This window comes from Mauremys mutica, chromosome 11 (genome assembly GCF_020497125.1).
Source record: "Mauremys mutica isolate MM-2020 ecotype Southern chromosome 11, ASM2049712v1, whole genome shotgun sequence".
NCBI classification, from domain to species: domain Eukaryota; kingdom Metazoa; phylum Chordata; order Testudines; family Geoemydidae; genus Mauremys; species Mauremys mutica.
The window spans coordinates 34,981,302-34,999,586 of record NC_059082.1 but is presented as its reverse complement, the minus strand read 5'-3'; the positions used below and the strand labels follow the sequence as shown (position 1 = coordinate 34,999,586).

Sequence of the window (18,285 nt, the reverse complement as noted above, 5' to 3'; positions counted from 1 at the left end):
GGCAGGGGAGTGCGGTTGCAGATACACTGCAGGGTGTCTCTGTCCTCCTGCGGTCCTGCAGAACATCCACAAGGCGCCTGAGCGTGTCCGTTTGCTCCCTCACTAGTCCAAGCAGCGTTTCAGTCGCCTGCTTGTCTTCCTCACGCCACCTCTCCTCCCGTTCGCTGTGTGAGCGCTGGCACAGAGAGACGGTCTCCCTCCACTGGCTCTGCTGGTCCGCCTCTGCTAGGTAGCAGCCCATACGTTCCTCGAACATCTTGTCCCTTGTCTTTTTCTTTCGCTGCCTAATCTTTGCCAGCCTCTGCGAGGGGGATGCTGTGGCAGGTCTGGAGACAGTGGAAGCTGTGAGATGGGAAACAGGGAGTGAATTCCTTGCAAAGATACATTTTTGCGAACAATTAACTGAGTCTAGGCTGTCTCTGTGAATTCTGGGTTGAGACCCCTGTGCCTGCTGGGGCACAAATCATTTTCGCGGTGGATTCTGGGTAAATGTCGCCAGTCACTCCTTCCTCCGGGAAAGCAACGGCAGACAATCATTTCAAGCCCGTTTTCCCAGAATTGCCCTGGCATAAGCCATAGCGTGGCAACCATGGACACTGTTTTGCCTTTTGTGTATGTCACCGTATGTGTACTAGATGCCGCTGACAGAGGCGGGCCAGCAGCGCTACACAGCAGCATGCTTTTGCTTTTGCATGACAGCAGAGATGGTTACCAGCCATATTGTACCATCTACCATACCATAAATTGGTAATAAGATGGTAATAAGATGGGCATGGTTACCTGTCCTTTTGCATTGCCCCATTTGGTGCTGTCATAAGTGCCCCTGGCCGAGCAGCCAGGGGCGCAAAAGCAAAAATTGGGAATGACTCCCTGAGTCAATCCCTCCTTTTTGGTATCTAAAAATAGAATCAGTCCTGCCTAGATTATGGGAAAGTGTACTAGAGAACCACTGTATCATAGAACCAGAGAGCACAGCTGCTCTGTGTCCGATCCTGCATAAATTATGAGCTGTATGCTATTCACAGGGGGTGCTCCTGCAACAACACCACCTGTTCATTCTGTTCTTACCCCAGCCTTCCTGGGCTACCATACCATTGTCCCAACACTTGTGTGATGAAGTAATAAAGAATGCAGGAATAAGACACAGTGACTTGTTTGTGAGAAATGAGTGGAAGGAAGCCTCCAGCTGCAATGATAGTCCAGGCAGGACATTAAGGACTGTGGATGAAGGAGCCCATCATCCCTCTGCTAGTCCAGGGGCAATTGAATCTTTTATTTACAATGAAGGGTGGGGGCTGATGGAGCTCAGTCCCCTGTTGCAATGATGAGGACGGTTACCAGCCATATTGCACCATCTGCCATCAAAAATTAGGGACAGGCGCCCTTGATCGACCTTACTGATGCTAGTCGGCATGGTTACCAGCCCTTTTGCACTGCCCCATGTGCCAATAGGCTGATGATGAGGACGGATACCCATCTTTTTGTACCATCAGCCATCCATAGCATGGGGGGAGCAAGGATGTTGGTGTTGAGTGCTGCACCATCGCATCTATCTGCAGCATTCAGTAAAGATAGGGTGACATGTAAAAGAGTCAACAGAGGATTGTTTTCACTTCTGGTGGTGGGTGGGGTGTGTGCGCAAATTGCCGAACTATGCCCTGACCCACCGCAGACACTGTGTTTGACCCTAGAAGCATTTGGAGCTCATCCAAGAATGCAAATGATATTCGGAGACAGCAGGAACTGTGGGATACCTTGCGTCCTCATTCCCCCCTCCCTCCATGAGCGTCCATTTGATTCTTTGGCTTTCCGTTACGCTCGTCACGCAGCTGCGTGCTGAGTCTGTGCTATGCCGTCTGTCCGTGGATTTATTAAAAATACTTTGGACCAGGCGCACCATAACAGTAATTCCACTACTTAGATGCATGAGTCTCCTAGCGAGATCACCGTGAGGACGGGCACTGAAGGAGATAGAGAGCGCATGCTGCGTGAAATCTATCACGAACCACGGACCTATGCAGCCGTGCTCGGGGAGGCAATGCTCCCTGAATACCGCATGAAAGCCTCGCGCGGAAAAGGGTGCTATCACGGAGCACCCAATAAGGCAGCTCTCCCCAGGAACCTCCTGCTGATGCTTATCGATTAACGGAAGGAGAGCTTCGTGGAGATCTCCCAGGAGGATTTCTGTTCTATCACCATATATAGAGAGACCTCCTTCTCACACACTTCAGATTCCTGTTATATTAAGAATAAAAGTTAACATGGTTAAAGCACTTACCGACTGCTCCTTCCCCTGATTCAGGATCCGGGTTCATGGCCGGGGAGGGTTGGTAGGGGATCTCCGTGACGGTGATGAATAGATCCTGGCTGTCGGGGAAGCCAGCGTTGTAAGCGCTCTCGCCTGCCTCGTCCTCCACAAACACTTCCTCATCTTCCCCATCCGTGAACATCGTCGAGGAACTGTCCGTCGACACTGTCCCATCATCAGAGTCCACGGTCACTGGTGGGGCAGTGGTGGCAGGCTCCGTAGCGTCCGTTTGCCGCTTTGATTTTTTGGTAGCCTTGTCTGGGGTCCTTGATTTTCACGCGGCGCTGCGTTGCATCCCGCCTGTATCCTCTGTCTCTCATGGCTTTGGAGACCTTCTCGTAGGTTTTCGCATTCCATGTTTTGGAGCGCAGCTCCGAAAGCACAGACTCCTCACCCCACACACCGATCAGATCGAAGAGTTCCCAGTCAGTCTATGCCGGGTCCCTCTTTCTATTCACAGATAACATGAACTCCTCTGCTGGAGAGCTCTGCATCGCTGCCGGTGCTGCTGAGCTCGCCCCGATGTCCAGCCAGGACGTCAGATTCAAAGTGCCCAGACAGGAAAATGAATTCAAATTTTCCCGGGTCGTTTCCTGTGTGGCTGCTCAGAGCATCGAAGCTCGGACTGCTGCCCAGAGCGTCAACAGAGTGGTGCACTGTGGGATAGCTCCCGGAGCTACTAAGTTCGATTTGCATCCACACCTAGCCTAATTCGAGCTAGCCATGTCGAATTTAGCGTTACTCCACCTGTCGGGGTGGAGTACCGAATTCGAACTAAAGAGCCCTCTAGTTCGAATTAAATGGCTTCCTGGTGTGGACGGTTGAGTGGTTAGTTCGAATTAACGCTGCTAAATTCGAATTAAAGTCCTAGTGTAGACCAGGCCTTAGAGGCAAATAATTCTGTCCCCTTCTACTCAACAGTGGAGGGTCCTCCTGTGGCAAAATCAGTGATATTCCGCAGTGTAGGAATGGGAGGTGGGATCTGAGGAACTTGTGAAGAGAAGGCACACAACCTGTGCACTACAGAGCCCAGCTCCAGGGGGATACCCTGCATTCTTCCGCACAGTGCAGGTTTGGGGCAGATTTGCCACTATGGCTATTAACTAGCTCTTCTTTCGACCTCAGCAGGAGCACAAGCAGCAACAGTGCTACTATAGTCTCAGAGCTGGAGTAGCAGCTACGGTGTAGGTCTGCTGCCAGGGAGTAGTTTAGAGGAAAGGACTCTTTCTTTCACCAACTCCAGCAGTACTTTAATGCCTCATGTTGAGTGCTGCTCTCAGGATTAGGGCTTTAAGGCAGGTAACACCTCAGTTTCAGAATACAACTCTATCAGTTTAAAGTTAATTTAATTCATATTCAGAAAGTTATCTTTGCAGATGCCCTAAGGGCTGGAAATTTTGCTGTTGTTGTTTTTCAAAGTGAAATCCTATATTCTGCAGAAGCTGAATGTAACCCTCACTAGCCAGGGAATGTTTCCTATTTGTGGCTGGTAAGTGGACAAGTGAATTTGTCAAATACTGCAGCAGTTTATACAGCAGTTTAAAATTATACCACTTGAAGACACAATATATTGAGAGAACTATTCCTCTGTCTTCATATTTTTCATCAAATCGTGTAGTGTTTTCTACATTTGAGCCTAATCTTTGAAAATACATGAAATATCCTTTTTTCTGTTACGATTAATACAACTTACTTTTCTATCATTGACAATTATCTGCTGAATTTGTCATACAATTTGAGTGATCATGCAGTTGGACATTCTTTCTTCATGAACTGACCTTGGAGCAGGGACATAGAAAGTTGTGCATTGGTGGTGCTTGGTACTTCACATTATCCTCTACATTTCTGTAAAGAGATATCTTGAACAGAAATTTGTAATCTTCAGGCTACACATGCCTCTAAATGTTCACATGGAACTCCTATTAAACATGAAATTTAATTCACTATTGTAGATGGGATTTTTTTTGTTTTTAACTGTTTATTTGGCATTCAATTCCATTTTAAACAAAGGTGTGCAAAATTTTCCAAAGATCTAATTTATTTCATTGGGGGAGCATATAAGCAAATAATAGTTTCTATGATGCCTCTTAATTCCTTTCCTCTTTCAAGACCACGGATCAGTACTTTTTCAAGTTATCGGCTACTCATATTTATATGCGATACCTTGAGCTTCAGTATGAACATTTTTTGCAATATGATAAACCCCCAAATCTACAAACTTTATGCTGGCCCTCTTTTGTACTCATACAGGTTGTATGGGTAGCAGCTTGTACAAAATATTTTAAATACCCTTCAGATAGTAACTTAGATAACACTCCGTATCATTTTGCCAATACTCCCTTTTTGTTGTTGTTTCTTTTTCTAAATCAAGCTGGACTGGATGACACGTAGAGCTAGTAATGAGGCTGGTCCAGGCTGCTCATTCAAATTCAGCCCAGACCATTAAAGGCTGGGAGAGTCCAGAGCAGTTTGGAAGATTGTGTGAAATGAATAATTTGGTTTCTAAAAGGCAAGAATCCACATCTTAAAATTAGCACCTGATTAGCTTGATTTCTTCAAGTCTCAACAGAAAGGCAAAGAATTGAAAGGACAGCACAATGCAGACTGAAAAATCCTCTGACCTCTACTGAAAATCAATGCTCAAGCAGATAGGCAGAGCAGCGTGAGAAAGATTGCGATGCCTGTACCCAGGGCTGCCCAGAGGATTCAGGGGGCCTGGGGCAAAGCAAATTCGGGGGCCCCTTCCATAAAAAAAAAGTTGTAATACTATAGAATACTATATTCTCATGGGGGCCCGTGGGGCCCGGGGCAAATTGCCCCACTTGCCCCCCCTCTGGGCGGCCCTGCCTGTACTATACCTATTGTAATGGAATGCTAAACTGTATTATACTGGTTTCAGAGTGGTAGCCATGTTAGTCTGTATCAGAAACAAGAACGAGGAGTACTTGTGGCACCTTAGAGACTAACAAATTTATTTGGGCATAAGCTTTCATGGGCTAAAACCCGCTTCATCAGATGCATGCAGTGTAAAATACAGTAGGAAGATATATATACACAGAGAACATGAAAAAATGGGTGTTGCTATACCAACACTAATGAGACTAATCAATTAAGGTGGGCTATTATCAGCAGGAGAAAAAAAACTTTTGCAGGGATAATCAGGATGGCCCATTTCAAACAGTTGACAAGAAGGTGTGAGTAACAGTAGGGAGTTTATCCTGGAGTCTCTAGGAATTAAAGATTAATCTTTAATTAAAGATTATGTCATGTGATGAAACCTCCAGGAATAGGTCCAATCAAATTTAGCAACTCTAATCCATATCTGGTACATAAGTACATGACACCTATTCTGTAGAAAGAAGCTGTCAGTATCCACAGCTGTCAATCTCATGCTGATTTTTTTTTTAGTTAGGATATGAGTGTGCTACTAATTAAGGCATAATGTCTATAACTGGGATATTTCAATTCTCAGTTAAAAGATAATTTTCCTGCTTCTAGTTAAACTTGAAGCTATTTCTGAAGGATCTAATTGCTCAAGTGCCTAGTGATAATGTTGTGTCAATTGTTTATTATATCCAGTTTAGTTCAAAGCTGATCAAGACATTATTTAAAATCTCACCTACTGTCAACAACTCCGTACTAAGGAAGTGAGAAGCAAGATTATTTTCATCAGCTTTCTATTGCCACCACTTCAAATATTTGCAAACAAGAGTATGAATGAGCAAATTTTTCTGGTCACTGAGTAAAGTATCTGTTTGCCATTTCCTTTTTAACATTCATTTTCCAAATGCAATGGATGATGCTGTTCTAAGTTGTATAAATATACTTATAAAACTACAAAACTATCAGGAAAAAACCTTTACTGAATTTGGAGCACATATGGGCTGAGAACAGGGCACAACCCCAATTTTGAAAACAAGTCCATTGTAGTTCACCTTTAAAACTGATGCCTGGGATGACATATGCTCTACACTTTTAAAATCTACCTATTTTGTTCATCCACTACTGCCAGCAACAAGGTAGTCAGTGTTGACAGAGGCCTGACATGGTTTTGTATTTGAAAACTGTTCTGATTTTATTGATACTGGCATATAAAGAATCAAGAATGTTAAATTTAAAAAAAAAAAGCCATGTTTACTTCTGCTCCATATCAAGCAAGAGTCATATTTTAAAAAGGGTGAAAAAGTTCTAGAATCTAAAAGCTATACTTTAAACAGTACAAAGTTAAAAAAAAACAAAGCTAAGAATAATTAACAGTAACACTTTATTAAAAATCCTTATGATTAGAGATGTCTGTTTTGTACCAAGGCACAAACACCGAATAGTTTTTTAATTCCTAAGTGACTTAGGAGTTTAATTCCCAGTTACTTACTTTGAGGCTTGAACCCCTAAGTACTTAAGTCACTTTTGAAAATGGAATTTAGGCATTTTTGAAAATTTTACCCTATTTGTTTTTCTGATAGGTATTTATATTTTCAAGAAATATAATTTAAAAAACCCTAAAATTAAACTTTCTGATCCTATTAGAACATATTGAAGTGGTATACACATCTTATTTTCAGTATTTGCAAACATAAGTAACAACTCAGGAATAAGTGTATTTATGAAGTAGCTATGAACAATTTAAATATTGCAAAGATTCATTTTTGTGCTTTAAGTGGGTAGATAACAGCAAGTCTGAAGAACAAACTTTTGACTAATGATTTTTTTCCTTGAGATTCAGAGATCTTGAGCACAATATTTTCAACAAAAAGGGACAATGTATTGCTCACTGTGAGAACTCACATGAGACAGGAATAATGGTATAATCAACTATAGCACAGCAAACTTTATATAGATCTGTGATATCTTATTCATCATAAACTCTCATCCTGAAGTGTCTCAGAATGCAGTGATGGACTGTCAGTCCCAAAGAACAAAGTCCCTCCTTTAGCCACAGAATAGATATGACACATGGTGAAGCAGCACAAGTTTCCCCACACTACTGGGACAATCCAGTTCTTCAGAAAAAGCCTGTAGTGGCAAGAAGAGTTTACTCTGTACATTTATTTCAATCTCTGACTGCTCCACAAACTGCCAGAGGTGAAAAACACCATGTCATCCAGTCTTACAATAACTAGTGTTAATACTAACTTAAAGAAACTAAAGTAAAATGATGTTTAAAGAAAATTGCTACCGGTAATACCTTACTGCATATCAAAATTTGATAACATATAAAGGTTTGGTCATGAAACTTAATTAGAATAAAGCCTCTTTGCAAATTTTGTAAATCTTAGTATTAACAAAAATATACTGAAATTTGCATGCCCTTACCTCAATTGTTAAAATTAAATATTTAAGAAAGTGTTTCAGCAGTGCCAATGAATGAGAAACTCAATTACACAATTTCTGTACTGCAACTCATAAAAAAGAGTAAAAAGCTTTATAGTTGCCATCAATGCAAACAGGCAGAATATGTAGATTATAAATACTAAATCTATGGGCAGATTTGGTAAAGCAGCAGTGAAAGGGGAACAGAGGCCATATAACTGTAAGTATAATAGATACATCTTCAGACAGATTTGATGATTTCCTGGTCACATAGATGCTGGAACTAGGGGTGCTGGGGGTGCGGCACTAGCCTCTGGCTTGAAGTGGTTCCCATCATATAGAGGGTTTACGGTTTGGTTCAATGGCTCTGAGCACCCTCACTATACAAATTGTTCCAGCATCCTTGCCTGGTCATGGAATGGAAAAAGTTATAGTAAACAATCATTACACCTCTTTCTAACTTCCTTCTACTGTACCACTTTTGCCCTAATTTTAACGTAGTAATTTAGTTACTTATTTAGAGATTCAGTCCAACTTGTATCCCCTTATTTCAGAAAAACTTCAATTGTTGATAAAAGTATTTTTAGGGTTACACAAACACTTTCATTACAACCCCCAAATGTAACTTTGGGTTAAACTGAATTTCCACTTTTATTTCTTGATGAGTTTTTCAAAGATAACTCAAATCTTGGTAGAAGAGGTGCCTGAAAGAATTTACATCTCACTATTGGGTACAATGCATGAAGCAGTTTACCATGCTTTGCCCAGAGAGAAATCTCTGTAGTTTTTTTGTCTCTCCATTGAGCAATGGAATATTCATTCCACTGCATCAGATTCAAGCTCCTGAATAAAGGAGCATGACTGGCAATGAATTTAATATTCAATTGATGCCTGTCAATTTGTTCCAATCACAAATGTAATCTGATTGAAAAAATTGTTTTGTTCAAGGCCAGGAGCCCTAAACTACTTTAGACTATATAACCACATAAACAGACATTCTTAACAAAACTCATTGTCCCCACCTAACGAGGTCCTGAATGCTGAATTCCCTCCATTCATGCCAAAATCAGAAGTATTTAATCAAAAACTGAAGGTAGATTTAGAAATTGAAGAATTGAGTTTCAAAGAAAATTCCTTTCCAGTGAAAACTATAGAATTGTTTCAGACAATCCTTGCTGCCCGTCTTTTTATAAAGACATTTTTGCCTTATTTTTTTTTTTTGGCAAGAGATCTTTGGTAATCCATGTACCATTTATCAGTAGATCATTAATTCCTTTCTCTATAAAAACAAAAGTTACAAACTAGAAACAAAACAACACAAACAAAAAATTCTATGCCATGAAATAACTACACTAGGGAAAGCAGAAGAAGACGACTCAGAATGGTAATTTGTATTTTTTATAATATGTTCTAATGGAAATAAACAATGTTGAGGGCGTGTTCCTGGACTATTGATACACTTGGAAGGCAGTGAAAAAGTCAGGCATTCCTGCCATCCCCACAGTTACTCGGGCCTTACCTACACTAGAAAGGGTTTGCCAATCCGAGTGGAGAGAGAGTTTATGGCCTGTAAGTCTTATGTCACCCTAACTCTGTAAGCCTCTACACTAAAATGTTGCTCCCCCCAATGTAACTCGCCCACTATGCCGACTTAATAATTACCTCTGCAAGAGACGTAGCGCTTAGGTCAACGTAGTTAGATCAATGCAGTGTCAGTGGAGACACTGTGTTATTTATGTCAAACTTTAATGGTCTCCAGGAGGTGTCCCACAGTGCCCCACCATGACTGCTCTGGTCATCGTTTTGAACTCCGCTGCCTGGTGGCCAGGCACCAGAGATGTAAATATTGTTTTAAAAAGTTAACCATTTAAACAATTAAAATTCTATCGTTTAACCAGTTAACCGCTGGGGCTGGTGTTGCTCCCGTTGGCTGGCCTGTGCAGCTGCTCCCACCGGCCGGCTGTCACGGCTGGGGCTGGGCTGCTCCCGCCGGCCAGCCAGCACGGCTAGGGCTGCTTCTGCCGGCCGGCCAGCAGGGCTGGGGTTGTTCCATCTGGCCAGCTGGCATGGCTGGGGCTGCTCTGGCCGGCCCGTGCAGCTGAAGTCGCTCCGGCCAGCTGGCGCGGCTTTGGCTGGGGTTGCTCTGGCTGGTTGGCCGGCTGGCATGGCTGGGGTTAACGGTTAGGGTGGGTTAACCAGTAAGACTAATGCTTACTGGTTAACTGGTTACTATTTTACATCCCTACCAGGCACACAAGTATATACCCCTCTCCTCTAAATCATTGTGAATTTTTGAAATTCCATTTCTTGTTTGCTTGGTGTGGAGAGCTCACCTAGCAACTGCCCAGCTGACCGTGCTGGCTACATGCTGCAGATGTGCTCCTGCCTGGCATACATAGGAGACGGTGGGTGACCTGAGTCTGTGAGAAGAGGCTGTGCAGGCACAGCTCCAATACAGCCATAGAAAGTTTAATATCTACGAACAAATCGCTTGGGGCATGGGGGAGAAGGGCTACAAGAGGGACCCAAAGGCAGGGCCGGCTTTAGGAAGTGCGGGGCCCAATTCGAACAGTTTTGACGGGGCCCCGGCAGGGATGACTTTATTAAAAAAAAAGCCCACATGTAAAAAAAACACGTGGGGCTTGTACTCACCGGGCGGTGTTCCGAGTCTTCGGCGGCACTTCGATGGCGGGGCCCGATTTGGGGGAATTGGTGGAATAGGCCTAAAGCCGGCCCTGCCTGCAGGAGTGCCACATGAAAGCCAAGGAGCTGCAGCAGGCATAACAGAAGGCAATGGTGTCTGACAGTCACTCTGGTGAGGAGCCACAGACTTGCCACTTTTACAAAAAGCTGCATGTCATCCTCAGCGGAGACACCACGACCACCCCCAAAAGCCCCATGAATACTTCAGAGGAGTCAGAGTCACAGACCCCAGAGTGAACAGTGAGGAGGAATTGTTGGATGAGGAAGAGCAGGAGGAGGAGTATGGGGGACAGGCAACCAGGGATTCAGTAGCAAAGTGAGCAAGGACCTGTGTTTGACTCCAGAGCAGTTGAGCCAGTCCTTAGAGCCAGCGCGGGCAAGTCTGATGCAGGAGAAAGAACTTCTGGTAAGTATGTAATTTGCTTTGATATTGCAGGGACATATCTGTTCATTTACTCCTTTTTAACCATGCTAGAAGAGGTAGTGAAATAGCAATTCTATTAGTTATCTGCTTCTCATTCCCCTGTAGAGTTAGGCAGAGAGGGCCCTGCAAAGCAGAACAGGGAGAGACGTGCAGCAGGATATACTAGCACTTCTCAAGCGGCAAACAAACATGCTGGAGATTATTGTTGATCTTCAAGTTCAACAGACTTGTGCTCGCCTCCCTCTGCAACCTGTAGAGAGCTGCATTCCAGGACCTCCCTACACCCCTCATTCCCACATGGTATCTGGGGCTGCTGCACTACCCCTACCACTCCACTCCGGGGGAGAGTACAGACAGTAACAGCCGCACATTCACTGACCTGTGAGAGACACGGTTGGTATATGTGTTTGTGAAATGAAAATGACTGTTCTTTCCCCTTCAAAGGTTCTTTTCTCTGCATTTATAAAGTTTCATTCAATTATAAATATGTCTGTTAGCATGGGTTTGGAATAAAAGCCTATTTATGGAAATTTAGTTAATCTTTATTAGTTCACAACATATGCTGGCTTGGGCTGACATCATTCACAGATAATAGCAATAGGTGCATTGGCAATGTTATATTACTGCACACACAGCATTCATTACAAGGTTCATACCGGGATGCAAAAAAACAATGCCAGGCACAGCACACTACAGCAACACACATTATTGTGGCTCACAATTAAAATGGTCTTTAAAGCCTCCCTGAGCCCTATAGCTCCCCATTGAGCTCTTCTTATAGCCCTGGTATCTGGCAGCTCAAAGTCAGCAGACAGCCATTCCACCTCTTCCCCCGGCAAAAACTTCCCCCTCGTTGCCTCACAGATATTATGAAGCACACAGCAGGCAGCTATAACCATTGCAATATTTTTTTCACTGAGGGCTGATCTCCTGAGTAGACAGTGCCAATGTCATTTTGCTTCTGCTGAGCCTGTGGTTGAAGTGCTCCTTGCTGCTGTCAAGGTGGCCAACGTATAGCTTCATGAATCACAGCAGTAATGGATAGGCTGCGTCTCCCAGGATCACTATTGGCATTTCAACATCCCCAGTGGTGATCCTCTGGTCTGGAAAGAAAGTCCCTGCTTGCAGCTTTCTGACCAGACCTGTGTTCTTAAAGATGTGTGCATCATGCACCTTCCCTGACCATCCCGCACTGATCTAGGTAGAACATTCCCAGTGATCACCCAGCACTTGCAATACCATAGAAAAGTAGCCCTTTCTATTGATGTACTCTGTGGCAAGGTGGTCTGATGCCAAAATAGGGATATGCGTGCCATCTATCACCTCACCGCAGTTCAGGAACCCCATTGCTGCAAAACCATCCAGTACGTCCTGCACATTGCCCAGTCCTTCGTAGCAGGACTCCATTAATGGCCCCACACACTTGCATCACAGCAACCCATAGGGTGGATTTCCCAACTTCAAATTGATTCCCGACTGATTGATAGCAACCTGGTGTTGCAAGCTTCCACACAGCAATTGCCACTCACTTCTCCACTGTCAGTGCAGTCTCATTTTGGTGTCACTGTGCTGGAGCAAGCTCCACACACAGTTCCAGGAATGTGGCTGTGCACATCTGAAAGTTCAGCAGCCACCGCTAGTCATCCCATACCTACATAATGATGTGATCCCACCAGTCAGTACTTGTTTCTCGGGCCCAGAACCCCCCCTTGTTGTCTGTGTGTACAGCACCTATCCTGCTGGGGTCCTGCACCTTGACTGGAGTTCCTAGGTGCTACCATGGTTTAGGAGACACATACTTTGAAAAACCCCGCAGTAGCAGAGAGTCTAATGTTTAGGATGTTTGCCCATAAACTGCCCACTCAGCACGGGTTATAATGGCATGCAGTTAACGTCTTTTATGCCAGCAGCAAAGCTCTACCATCTGCAGCTGCTCCATGAATGCCAACAACCTTGAATTGTTTCTTTCCATATCCCACAGCAAGCTGATCTCCAAAGAACTGTCATGTTCCCCATGGCTCCTCTGCAGATATTGCAGGATCAGGTGTGCTGTGCTCGCAATGCTCATCACAATAGTGCAGAAATGTGCATGCTTCTCAGAGAGATGGCGGATGCCACGGGTTTGCACGGCTTTTGAAAAAATGTGCAAAACATTATGGGATGCAGATAAAATTCTGGGATGGAGAAAACTACATCACGGAACATTGAAACGATGTTCCCAATCACCCCTGCATGACTTGTTTGCCCCAATGGGGCATTGTAAACCCTTCCCAAAACACCCTGCGCTAGATGATTGTGAGTTCCACAGTTGGATAACTACCCAGGGTGCACTGCTGTCTGCACTGATGCAAGCATTGCCAGTGAGGATGCACACTGCCAACACAAGGAGCATAGTGCAGACATGCAAAAGAGATTTAATTACTGTAGCAGCTGTACGGGGACATAATTTAGGTCGACTTAATTTTGTAGTGTAGACTTGCTCTGAACCGGTAAGAGTGTTTTTGCCAGCTAACAGTTCCCTAAATGAAATAAGCTGTACCAGCAAAAGGACCTTTTCCCCACTATAACTTTGTTTATACTGGGCTTTTGCTAGTATGGCTACGTTGGCTAGGGGGGTGATTTCCCCCCTTCATGCCTAACTGATATAAAAGGGTGCTACTATTTCTATTTTCCTTTTTTGGGATGGGATGCAGGGGGAGGCTTTGTTTTTTGTATCAGCCTCTGGCCAGTAAATGTCTTATGAGTACGAAGCTTCACCCTCTCTAGCTTCTGGAAAGGAAGAACCTTCTGTTTCTTCTCCCACCATCAAGCCTTCTAGCTATTGCGGGAGCAGATTTATCCTCTATCCTAGCGAATAACTCCAGAGCATACTTCTACTACTCTTTTTTCCCAGGCAGCAGCAGAGGGAAATGGATGTACTTGACAGTTTCACACTGCCAACTGCAAAAGTTTGAATGGCAGCTGTGTGACTGACCAGATTTTTTAGGTTTGTTTCATCCTGGTACTGCTTGGCAAAGTTATGAACATGAGCAGAGGAACAGAGCTGTGTTTGTGGAGTAAAGAAGGCAACACTTTTTTTTTATGTTCACATTTAGAAGGTTATTATTGCAGTCAGAAAAGCAAAGAACTTTTAAATCTAAACTTCTGCAAAATATCTACTAATGGCTTGGCACCAGGGAAAGCTTACTATTTACCACTGGTTAGTGGATTTTGCAAGCCTTGCTGATAACCAGCATCATCATAGTATATGGCCATGCTGCTTACAGAGAATGACTTGTATATAGATTGCCTATTCTTTCCCTGGCCCATGTGTGTCAGTCCTTAGATTAAGAGCTCCTCAGATCTTATACTGCCCCCCTTCTTGAATGCCTGTAATGTGCTTAGTATAGCATGGGCACTACTGTAAATATTAAATGATAAACAATGTCTCAACCTATGGCTTGCCAAGATGTTTATTGGTCCACCAATCTCCAGGGTTGCTGAATACCAGCAGCACTGCTGTGCATATGATAAAATGCACTGCCTTGCAGAGCCCTAGCAACATTCTTTTTTGGTTCAGCATTAGTTGCTTCTGCTCAGTGATCAATTCAGTGGGGAGCAGAAGTGATGTCTACTTCCTGCCAAACAGCTAAGGTAGATGAAGAAACCAAATGCCAGATGCTGGCTGGCTGGCAGCCTGGGAGTGGGAGGCAGAGCCACTGTGGCAATCCTGGCTTCACTGAAGTCAATGGGATAGCCTAGGAACAGTATGGGGGGAAAAGGCATAATTCTTGCTGACCAGGGACCTGGCAGTGAGGACAGAAGAAGGGACATGCAGAATGTTGGGGCAGGCTGCAACTAAACAACTGATGGGGAAATCTGGAAGGAAAAAAAACATCTGAAAGGTTGAAGGAGAGAGGAAAAGTAGGAAAAGCATACAAACGAAGTAAAGTGGGAAGTGGAAAGAGAGAAAGGAAAAGCCATAATGAAGGATTTTAAGGTTAGAAACATTTTATTTATACAAGTTTCATTTTTTCTGTATGCATCATGGAATTAAACTGACAATTTTGTAAATACTTATACAAATAAGGTACAGCCCTCAGGCTCCTGGCAAGTTGCCAGTACAGCCCTTGATGTTGTGCACTGGTACATCATCTGTTGACAGCAAAATTCTGCTCATGCAACTAGATTCTAATCTCAGATACACAGGTATGTATTGTTCCCATGGCTTTTACAAATCAGGTACTCTTCTTCAGTATGCAAGAACAGTAGTAGATTTTAGAAGATATGCCAGTATGTTTTCCATATGTTTTTGCCAGAATATCAAAATTAAGGTTTTCATTTCTGGACAGAGTGGAACTATACAAGAGCTCCCATCCCGAATTTCTCTACAATCTACTGGAAGATTCATTTTTTTTATATTCTCAAAAAAAAAGGCAAAATCATTTAAAGGCGAATCATGATATAAGTAACCTGAGAAATATAGGAAACTTAGTTCTACAATTCTAATAGATGCAACTTCTCTCAGAATTCACTTCAGAAAACTAATTCTTATCCTTTAGGTTGAAATTCTTCTATATTACAAAATACTTCATTGATTTTGTTTTGCAACAAACAACTAAGGTTTGTAAAACTGGGATACTCCAGGAAGAAAGTTACAACATACACACTCACACAGCTGCATTGTAATGAATAGAAAACTGAAGTTTAATTTTCAAGGGTTTGGAAAGCATACATAATAACCAAGTCATATGGAATTTAGTTCACCTACATCTGATAAATAACTTGTAAAGTTTACTAAATAACTTGTCAAGGATTTCCCCCACAATTTTAATATACTATTCTAAACCAATACTATAATATAGTTTACTGTCCCAATTCACCACATTTTTCAAACAATTAAATATCTACCACCAATTTCTATTTTTTTGTAAATTACAATTTTATTATAGTTAAAATGGCCAAGAGAGAAAAATTCTCCCCTCAGATACATACAGACAGTTCTCACTGAAGACAAAGTTGCATGCTTCTATACAAGGGCAAGATTTGGCTCCACACAAGTACTTTACTATGACCTTTTTTAACAGCTCTATATAATTATTCTTTCTATTGTGATGAGACTCATTTAGTGAAAACATATTCTTCCAACTACTATAATTCACAGTAACTTTTTAAAAAATCACTTTTAGCATGATAGTAACATAGGTAAGGATTTGTTACGTTTCAAACTAAAATTCACAGTTTTAATCCAGTTTAAATTTCACTATTTGCACTGTTCGTTTATTTTTTGCATCCCAGTATAGAAAATGAAAATCAATTAAGTCAATTTCACTTTTGCTTCAAGTGAGTTTAACTGTCAGGCTTTTAATACTGCCATGGATGGAATATTTATCTAAAACCAACTGTTTGGAAGACTTGTACATTCTGCTGCTCTTAAATTCTGTGAAAGCAATATTTTACAACATTTGTATTTTAGGACAAGCTTGAGCTGACTGTACTCTTTCAAATTTGCATAATTTTATCAACACATTTTTATTTTGTGGAGTGTTTTATACATTTAAACTGTACAAATCAAATCCTTACTTTGAGATTAGCCCCTGGGACTTCAACAGGGTTAACTCAATGAATAAGTCAAGCAGAATTTTATCATAAATCCATAAGAATGGTATTTCAACAATAAGAAATAATTGTCATGCATCATAAGAATTACTAAAATATATTGTTTGCCTCTGGCATGTAGATAAACACACAAAGCAAATACATCACAAATCCATGACATCATCAGTTGTGAATAAATGCAATACACCTTACAGAGAAGAAAAACAACACAAAACAAAAACACCCTAAGGTCTGATATAATGACAACAATAGCATTCTTCGTTATTTGGAGTAGTTGTACAACCACCTAATGAGACACTGTGGTCAGTATTTGTAAATACGTATGTGTGCGCCCAGAGAACTTTTGCTTGACAAAGGCAAAGAAAAACTTCTAAACAAGGTTGTTAGTGGGTTTTTTTCCCTCTCTCTGCTGTTAAATAAAGCTGTGTCTGTTTAATCATGGTCTCTCTAGATTCCTTTAATTAAAAAATCAGATTAAAAATTCCTCTGAGCTCTACCTCTGCACTGTCCCTAAGGATTGCAAAGCTAGTGCTCAAGCCTTGACTTGTCCTTCAAATCAGATTTAAAATGTTTGAGTCTGGTCTTTCAAAAAGTTAACATAGCATGCAAAATAAATAAAATGTGTTGCTATTTAAATCCCTGCAGGATTTTCCAAGCAAACTGTGTTTAACTCCAAAATCCGTTGTCATTTCTTGAACAGCGTTTGTACTGGCAGCTGTGCACCATGCTGCACCACTGTTATCTCACAAAATCCCAAACTGAACTATTCAGAGATGTGGGATTAAAGGCAGGGGAGAATAAAGAGTGAGGAGAGAAGATGAGAACGAGGAGCATAACCCTGATACCACAGCTTGTAGGTTTCAGACTTTTATCTACTGGAAGCAAATTGCCCCTGCACACAGCTTGTGTTATTTGAAACCCAGTGTTAAAAAAGTATCATAATTCGTGATTCCCCATTGAGACCCCCGCCCAAACGCTACCACGACCCCCTCTCCTACATCCCCGTTCTCCAAACCCCTCCACGACCCCCTCTCCTACATCCCCCTCCCCCAAACCTCTCCACGGCCTCCCTTCCCTGCATCCTCCTTCCCTAAACCCCTCCACGACCCCCTCTCCTACATCCCCCTCCCCGAAACTCCTCCACGACCCCCCTTCTTCAAACCCCTCCACGAGCTCCAACATACCCGCTATCCCCCTCCTCAGCCCCACTTCACCTTCCCTCCTAACATGCACTCGACTGCCTCCCCGACACCCCCGCCCGCCCACATGGGGGAGGGTGCAGCCGTGGTCCCTTTACCCGTGTAGGGGGTCCGGGCGCTGCCCCTGGCGGCGGTGGCTCTGCCGGCCGGCCCGGGCACCCCGAGGAGGGGCACGAAGAGGCAGGTGAGGAGGAACAGGAGGCGGCTGCCGGGGGAGAGGACGCGGCGCGCCTGGATTCCCTGTTCCGCCATCGCGCAGCGCCGCCCGGGAGCCCGGAGAACGCGCGGAGCCCCAGCCTCGGGCAGCTCCGCCTCACACTCGGGGCAGGAGCAGCTTCCGAGTGCGGCCGGGCTTCCCCGCTCTGCACTTCGCCGGGAGCAGTGGGCGGGGCACGGAGCGAGACACACCCCTTCGGGGCGCGCTGGAAACCGTTAGGGACTCGTGGTGTCCCTCCCCGCGGGGCGCGCGCTCTCCTCCTCGGGCGGGGGCAGGGCTGCTCTCCTGCCCTGGAGTGAGGGGAGGGGTCTCCCAGAAGATACATGGGGGCGGTGCTTAAAGTGCGCTGAATAAAGTGGCGGGTCTGTCTTGATCTGGAAGCTTTGTGCTTAATGTGCGCGCCTCAGCCCGATTATCTGCCTATAGCCAGGGCTGCGAGCCCTGCCTGGGGGTCCCGGAATGGCCTTGGCACAGCAGGGGCATCGCACCTGCTACAGCCGAGGTAATGGGGGGTTCGTTTCTCAGC

The 18,285-nt window shown here is 43.7% G+C and overlaps 1 protein-coding gene across 2 annotated transcripts in view; it reads right to left on the bottom strand.

Annotated features, from left to right (window-relative positions):
* The window catches only part of CHRNA5 (cholinergic receptor nicotinic alpha 5 subunit), a 33,184-nt gene extending 15,280 nt beyond the window's left edge, over nucleotides 1–17,904 (bottom strand). For both annotated transcript variants that reach the window (XM_044978802.1, XM_044978804.1), the window contains exon 1: nucleotides 17,641–17,904. In XM_044978802.1, coding sequence (XP_044834737.1) covers nucleotides 17,641–17,794 — 154 coding nt within the window. In that variant the 5' untranslated portion in view covers nucleotides 17,795–17,904. The remainder of the gene's footprint in view (nucleotides 1–17,640) is intronic.
* Nucleotides 17,905–18,285: the final 381 nt, after the last annotated feature.